Source organism: Lutjanus erythropterus, chromosome 22 (genome assembly GCF_056507025.1).
Source record: "Lutjanus erythropterus isolate fLutEry1 chromosome 22, fLutEry1.hap2, whole genome shotgun sequence".
Taxonomy (NCBI): domain Eukaryota; kingdom Metazoa; phylum Chordata; class Actinopteri; order Lutjaniformes; family Lutjanidae; genus Lutjanus; species Lutjanus erythropterus.
The window spans coordinates 23907657-23915652 of NC_139338.1; the positions used below are offsets into that span (position 1 = coordinate 23907657).

The 7996-nt window shown below is 43.2% G+C and overlaps 1 protein-coding gene across 2 annotated transcripts; it reads left to right on the forward strand.

Annotated features, from left to right (window-relative positions):
- The first annotated feature begins 743 nt into the window (after positions 1-743).
- LOC146306956 (uncharacterized) lies at positions 744-7770 on the forward strand. Of its 2 annotated transcripts, XM_084711186.1 has the most exons (7): positions 744-929; positions 2570-2772; positions 3223-3324; positions 3425-3520; positions 3609-3719; positions 4551-4674; positions 4872-7770. In XM_084711186.1, exons 1-7 carry the CDS (start codon positions 902-904, stop codon positions 7469-7471), a joined length of 3264 nt encoding a protein of 1087 aa, XP_084567312.1. In that variant the 5' UTR covers positions 744-901; the 3' UTR covers positions 7472-7770. The 2 variants fall into 2 exon arrangements, with proteins under 2 accessions (XP_084567312.1, XP_084567313.1); XM_084711187.1 differs by lacking the exons at positions 744-929; positions 2570-2772; positions 3223-3324; positions 3425-3520 and having other exon boundaries at positions 3622-3719; positions 4532-4674.
- The last annotated feature ends 226 nt before the right edge of the window (positions 7771-7996 follow it).

A 7996-nucleotide genomic window follows, 5' to 3' on the forward strand; every position in this document is an offset into this window, starting at 1 on the left:
ACAGCCCCTCTCAGCAAATCACATGAACAACTGCTATAGTAGCACATTAAATTAATAAATACACAACAAAAAACATTTCGTCAGACTATTTCAATTAGATGTACCGCCCAATATTTTTCATTTTAACAACAGATCAATTAGTTTGGCTTAAATTGTGATATGACTGGACATGAAAAGAAGATATATTCAACAGTTTCAGGTTTTCCAGGACAGAAACAGCAGGGGTCGACTGGTTTACCGCTGAAGATTCTTGTCATAAAATTAAATGTTTGGGCTCATTTACTCAAATAGCCTCTAGGGGGTAGTAACGACAAAAGAGCTTCATGTGAGCCTGACATTCCCCAGGCGAAGAAGAACCTGTTTCCATGGTAAGAAATCCCAAAGTTGATTAAATTGTTACACTAACTATGTAGTTTTCTGGACTGAAGTTAACAGTATAAATGTCTTTACGGGCCGTACGACTGGACCTGAACCTGTTACAGACCGCGGCTGCTGAATGAATCCAGGGATACGTGCATTACTGACTACGCATGCGCACTGTGTAGGCCCTTTCTAGGAGGGATCCCCAGACCCGCGAAAGATCTCGCGAGAGTGAACATATACAGTAAGCTTTACCTGATCCCACATATGTGTTCTTTTTTGTCCTTAAAGCGTCCAGAGTCTAATCACAACGGCGTCCAATTTTAAAGCCTTAGTACTTTGCATAACGTGGACACTGGAGAAAGTATTACAAATATCGCGAGAGTTTCACAAATCAAGGGTTCCCTTATAGGTACCACTCAAAACAGCATATCGAGCCGCCCTTCCTCCCCGCCAACTTGCACCGCAGGGTCGGGCGGACATCGACTCACAACAAACCCGAGTTATTCTACTAATCTAACTGAATATTCCCCGAGATAAAATGGAGAGCCCACATCCAACGGAAAACGGTAAGCCACAGATAACTGAAACGCGTGTCGCCCATCGCGAGTTATCAGGTTTTCTTTTGGATTGTGTGCGCCCGATTTTGAACATGGCGTACCCCGCTCTGAGATGGCGGTGGCTTTGTGCTACGTTACAGCGGGCTGATGTGTGCGGTAGTTACCACGGGGAGCTTCACATCAGCTAAGCTAGCTTTTAGCCAGCTAGCTAGTTGATCCATACTTACATTTCATCATAACAGAAATGCTTTAATGTAACAGATAGCGTAAACTAGCTAACTGTCCACATTGGTCAGCGTTAGTTAGCAGCTGAAAATTAGCTCTGTAACGGTTGACAGATGCTCCCTTCGTGGGCTTCAGCTAAAGCCGTATAGCTAGCTAGTGGCTAAAAACAAAAATACAAGACAACGTGAAGGTCGCGCCAGCGTCAAAACAAACACCGAGCAACCACTTCTCTTAAATGAAAGTCTATAAATAAAAGTACCGCCATACCGGATAAATTACATCGCCTTTACCATTACAACAACTTAGGTAGCACCGAAAGTCATGACCACTGCAGCCATGTTTACCACTTTGTTGGGGTGCTCATGTGGTGTGTCCTAATTACGACACTGTTGCTAGTCCATGAAGGCAACAGGGGCAAGCTTGGTGGAGGTGAGGCTGGGGCGACTGACCGGGGACCCTGCAGGCCTCCATGTTCACTGTCTGTCAGTTTAATTGATAAAATAGTTTAAAAAACGAAATCTAGGAAGTCTTACTTGATTTATGGAGATCATGGGGGAAAAGTTAGTATTTTTGAAAATACTTTGTTAGGGATTTGTTTGGAAATATGATGAAGAATGGCAATACAGGCTCAACAAATAAACAGTTAATAAACAATGTAAACACTGTAGTTATTTCAGCTGATGTTGAGTTTAAATGGTTTATATTCCTAAATTAAAGTGTATTTATTTTACTTACCATATAATAAATAACATACACTAAGTTTGGAATCATGTTAGAGCTGGAAGGATTAGTCAAATTGATTAGCTGTCAACTGTTGAATTTATCGTTAACTATTATATTAATCATTTAGAGTTAATGTAGTCTAAGAAAGAAAGTCAAATTTCTGTGATTTCACCTTCTTTAGTTCTTTATGACAGTAAACAGAATATCTTTGGGTTGTGAACAAAACAAGACATTTCAGGGTTTAAGTAACAGTGATCAACATTTTTCACAATTTTCTGACATTTTATGGACCAAAAAAATGCAACAGTTGAATATCAAAAGATATTTAATTTATTACCATAGAAGACTACTATGAGGAGTTTATGAACCAGTCTCAATTTACTAATGATGCCTCCATACAACCTACATAAGCAAACAAGACCATCAAGGAGAAGATTGGCTGTTTCTGTAAAGCTGTTTTTAATGCCTCCCTCCAGGTGGAATTCTGATTAAATGAACTTGTGTTTACCAGTCAAAGTTACACTGAGTCGTACGTTAGCCAGTTAAAAAGAAATGTCTTTGAAGTGGTTTTATTTTAAGTGAAGCATCTTTGCTTGCACCTACGTGTGACTTGTAAATGTTTGAATCTTATGCATTGAATTTTCAATAAAAAGCCACAAAATCAATAAACCCTCAGTCTAACACCTTAAAATATCTTCCAGAGTTGCCTCTTCTGCTGCCGTCTCTTCGCCTCTTCATCCCTCCTCTGCGCCTGGTTTCTGCAGCCATGTGGCAGGTTGTCCAGAGGGGGAACGTGCAGGATTATGGGATGGTGGAGGAGTTCATCAGCACAGTCTCAGAAATTGTTCCTGAACTTTTGAATCCAGATCAGAAAGCTCAGCTCCTCCTGGGACTCAGAGCACGGGTAAGACTGTGTGATGACATGTCTGTGAAGTGTTTAAGCAAAGTTGATGTTTTTAATAAGGAAACAACAAGCCTACAGCCGTTTGGTTTCTCTTTTGCAGATATTAAGCTGTCAAAACAAAGTGTAAAAGCCCTCTTCATTCTAGCCCTTCCCTTCACTCAGTTAGTAAAGGGTATAATCAAACCAACATCACCTCAAAATTCACAACATCTTAACAATAAAAAGCTGAATAATCGCCTGGCAGATGGTAAAGGTGCAGCCGATGAAGAGGTTTAATATTTCTTAGGCAGAAAATGTCAGCATCACCTGCGAGGCACCGCACGTCTTATCTGTTATTAAAGATTTTCATCTTCCAGCGCTGAATCTTGTTTGTCTGCTCTTGGTGAACAACACTTCCAGGTGCTGTTCTGTCAAGTTGTATTTATCCTGAGGTGAAATCATTTGTCGCAGGTGGTTCTCGAATTGTGTCGTGCAGAGCACGTAACGGATAGAGAAACCATCGATATGCACCTGGAGCGGATCAAGGCCCTCATATCCACGTGGGCAGCACAGGTTGGTGTCTTTAAATATGATATGCAGGTCAGATTTGGCAGTGTGCTTCTGTTTCTCATCAAATTATCAAGAATACATTTGTGCATCTTTTTGTTTTCAGCCTTGCTTTGCAGAGGTCGAGTTTCCAGAATCAAACTTTGTGGATCAAGTTGAGCTGCTGTTGAAAGACGCTGAAGAGAGGGAGAAGTTTTTCCAGGTTTGTGATTTGTGTCGCTGAATTAATGTGTTGTGAAACTATACAGTGGTTGTTGGGTGCTAACTGTTAACTCGTTTCTTTGTTCCAGGATGTTTTTCCTACAGATTTTGGGCCTGACTATGACAGCGCTCTACAAGTGCTAATGCTGGATTTCCTGTCCAGACTAGAGAAGCTTCTCCCAGTCCCAGACATTCAGCAGGTACTGGAACCAGTTTTGTCTTCACTTAGTTCATCTGATTTCATCAGCAGTCAGATTTCATGTAGAAGTAGGGGCCTGATTGTAGGCTGCTTCCCTTAACTGACATTCCCAGAGCAGGGAGTATCGACTAAATACCCTAGAGCTGCAACAATTAATCATTTAATCAATTATTAAATTAATCACCAACTGTTTTGACAATAAATTAATCAGTTTGAGTACATTTTTAAAGAAAAAAGTCCATTTATTTTCGGTGCAAACATTTACCCATCAGTGTGGCAATAGTTTTGCCAAACAGAAAATCTACTTGCATTTGACGGTTGGCGGTTGTTAATTTTAGACTCTGCCACTTCTTCATCTGACCGGCTCTTCTGATTGGCCTTTACAGAGTCCACCGATCAAACTATTTACAAGGAATAACAGTTGTTGGCTGATTAATTGGACCAGCCTGACTTACAACTGCAGAACTTGCCTGAGGATCATCACATTTTCAATTTTTTCTTCAGTTTCAAATTAGTCCAGTGGCAGTTATCTGTACATTCATGGTCTCAGCATGCTTTTAAGGGTGCCAGTTTGCCAAAATGTTAACAAAGGCAAAAAAAAAGTGCCACAGTATAACTCACTGGATCATACATTTGTACTGTTTACATCCCCCATATCCATCAATATGAACTTATGTCATGATGCATTAGCAACATTTTTTTGATATTACTCAAGAGTCTATCTGTTCATGTACAGATGTTTGCCCCATGTTGAAAACCAGTGGATATACAGATTAAAAAAAACCCTCAAAACACTGTACTCTGTTACTGTAGTCTCGTATTTCTTCCACAGACTGCATCTATGCTCAGTGCCGTCCCATCTGCCCTGGAGGAGTGTGTGCACTCTGTTCCTGACCCACGGCATCTGAAAACTGTGCTCCTCTACCACACAACGCTGGGACATTTCGATTTAACCGGTGAGTCGCGTCTGGGCCGCTCGAACAGTGTTATAACCTGTCCTTTATTATATTCATATCCTTTGTAATTCATTCTGTTTTAGAGCTGCAAGGATTAATTGATTAATTGTCAACTTTTAAATTGTTTTGAGTCACTTTTTACTGATTTTATTTTGTCTTTCACCATAAAGCTAACTGGATTCTTATTTTCCCCGCAGATGAAACTCAGACCATTCCGTCTTCCTTCGGGAATTGCATCCTCTCTTCACTGTCCCTCCCTCAGCTGGAGAAGGTTGTGATTGATGCAGACCAAATACAGCTTGAGACTCCATCAGAGCAGATCCAAGGCTGTATGACCGTCCAGGTGGAGGGTGAAACTGTGACACTGTTGGACTACATACAGCTCGAACAGCCGTCAGATTTGGTTGAGCCTGACGATCATGAAGAAAATGAAGTAAACGAGGAGGAAACTGCTGAAGAGGACATCAGCGAGGCCCTAAAGCCTGCCGCTTTCCAACCACTGAAACAAAGCAAAAGACTGCAGCTAAAGAGAAAAGTTTTAAAAGACAATAAAGACTCAACAATTAAAAGGCAAAGAAAAAAATACCCCAGTAATAAGACTTGTCCTGTATGCAGCAAGGTTTTCCTGCGAGCTGCAGCTATGAGACGACACCAGGAGACTCATTCTGCCAATCGGGAGCTCAAATACAAGTGTGACAATTGTGACAAGCGATTCAGGGACCATTATGACATGAAGCGACACAACCAGCGCGTTCACGAACGGGATGACATGAGTAACAGCGCTAAAGAAGACGACCCAGGAGATCCTAGCACATCTGAAATGTCAGAAAACAAAAACTGCACTCTGTGCGGGAAGTATTTCGCCCGCCGAGTTGACATGGAGCGACACATGAAGTCCCACTCGGAGGACCGACCGTATAACTGCATTTTCTGCGAGAAGAAATTTAAGAACCCTTATGTTTTGAAGAGACACCAGAAGGAGATTTGCAAGAGCAGAGAGCTGAAAAGGCCAAAGAGGAGGGAGACGACGCAGCGCTCAGCTCCACAGCCGCCACTGGAAGGGCTGACGGAGGGCAAAGTGTGTCCAGTCTGCAGCAGGATCTTACCGTGCTCTGCAGACATCGCAAAGCATTTACGATCTCACACGGAGGAGCGTCCTTTTATTTGCATCACTTGTGAGAAGGGCTTCAAGTACAAGGACACATTGAAGAAGCATCAGATTATTCACGGGCACGAGGGGATCAGAGAGGAGCAGAGCAAGACGGTAGAGCAGATTTTGGCTGAAGCTGACACTCACAACTGTAGTGATGCAGGTAAAAAAGAAAATCTGGATCCACCTGCTGACGTTTCGGGAGAATTGCCATCTGCACCTGTGAGAAAAGTTAACAAAAAGGGTCTTAAAGTGTGTCCTGTCTGTGCCCGAGCGTTTGATAGCGTCAAAACTCTGAACAGGCACATACAGTGTCACACAGAGGACCGTCCATATCATTGCATCCACTGCAAGAAGCGTTTCAAACACATGCACGGCCTGAAAAGACACCAGATTTACGCTATTTGTCACAAGAAAATTGCCCGATTCTCATGGAAAAAAGATCTGAGAGCAGGCCCGAGCCAAAGTGAAGTAACCAGCACCGCTGACCCCCAGCAGGGAGCACCTCTGAAAATACCCGTGTGGTGCTCAAACTGCGGCAAACACTTTGAGTACCCGTCCGCTTTGAAGGAGCACCAAGAAAACGTCTGCAAAGTGGAAATGAGTGAAATCATGAAATGTGACGATTGCGGGAAAGAGTTCAAGAGCATGACGATGCTCAAAGTGCACCAGAGGATTCACGACCCGCTCTACTGCAAAGAGTGCGGGAAAATCCTCGCCAACGAGGCCGCTTTCGAGAGGCACAAGCTGATGCACCGGCCGATGCAGTGCACAATGTGCGATAAGACTTTTACTCTACTGAGACGCTTGAGGGAACACTACGAGAAGGAGCACAACTTCACCGGACCGTATCCTTGTGCACAATGTGACAAAACCTTCATGCAGCTGTCCTACCTCGCCATCCACCAGAGAATCCACAAAGGAGAGTTCCCGTACATCTGTAACATGTGTCCGGAGAAGTTCAGGTCCTCCAACTGTCTGACGGTTCATCAGAGGAAACACACCGGAGAGAAACCCTTCCTCTGCTGGCAGTGCGGGAAATGTTACCGTTCAGCCTCGGAGCTCACGGTGCACATGGGAACACACTCCGAGGAGAGACCGTGGGCCTGTACGCAATGCGACATGGCGTACCGCACCAAGCTGCAGCTGACGAACCACGTCGAGCAAATCCACATCGGCGTCCGGTATCCATGCAACAGCTGCGGGAAACAGTTCATGAAGGAGACGTCACTGAAGAGGCACGAGCTCATCCACACAGGCGAGAGGCCGCACCAGTGCACCGTGTGCGGGAAGACCTTCCTGACCGCCAACGAGCTCCGTCTCCACAACCGCTATCACACCGGCGAGCGCCCGTACAAGTGCGAGGAGTGTGGGAAAGCCTTCATCCAGTCAGGATATCTGAAGTCGCACATGCGCATCCACACAGGAGAGAAGCCATTTAAATGTGACATATGTGATAAAGGCTTCAGGCTGTCGTACCACATGAAGAAACACAGGCGGACTCACGCCGGCAAGCCAAAGAGCTACATGTGTGAGGAGTGCGGGTTGGCGTTCCTCCAGAAAAAGTCCCTGTGGGAACACTCGCTCACTCATGAGGTGAAAATCGAACCGTCATTCACAGAGGAAGTGAGAATAGAATTTCAGTAGAAATTCATGCAGGTTGTTTTCCTTTTATAGGATGTTGAGGATAAGTTATGAGCTGGTATCATGGTCACCAAAAACACTTCAGTTCTTAATTCTTATAAATTTGCTCTGCTGTTTGATTTTGACCATTTTGTAAGTTGGTGCTCTTCTTTTCCCTCCTCGTTGCTTTACAGTGTTGATTCACATGTTCCATAAAGCATGTTGATGATCTATGAGGCCCTGATGTACAAATATATATATATAAAGACAAATAATAATTTCTGCTGATATGGATTTTTAAAATAAATCTATCTTGAATGTAATTCTTGTTCCCTTCATTTTATGTGAAAAGGTTTGTCAGTCCATCAATGAAGTGAATTAGTTGTTTTATCTTCAGGATTTTTGGCTGTTGGTCAAACAAAATAAGCTGTTTTTGTGTTTTCTAACAAAGCATTGGTATTTGACGACCTGGTAATGAGAGTCAACAGTAAACTGTCTTTTTACAAAATTTAATGTGACAGTTCGCTCCAAAATCAAAAGTACATATTT

Excerpts from the sequence above, each read along its gene's own strand:
- LOC146306956 (XM_084711186.1), top strand. The coding sequence starts at position 902 with ATGGAGAGCCCACATCCAACGGAAAACG. Across the intron at positions 3,720-4,550 it reads CAGTCCCAGACATTCAGCAG|ACTGCATCTATGCTCAGTGC; the intron begins GTACTGGAACCA and ends TTTCTTCCACAG. Across the intron at positions 4,675-4,871 it reads GGGACATTTCGATTTAACCG|ATGAAACTCAGACCATTCCG; the intron begins GTGAGTCGCGTC and ends TTTTCCCCGCAG.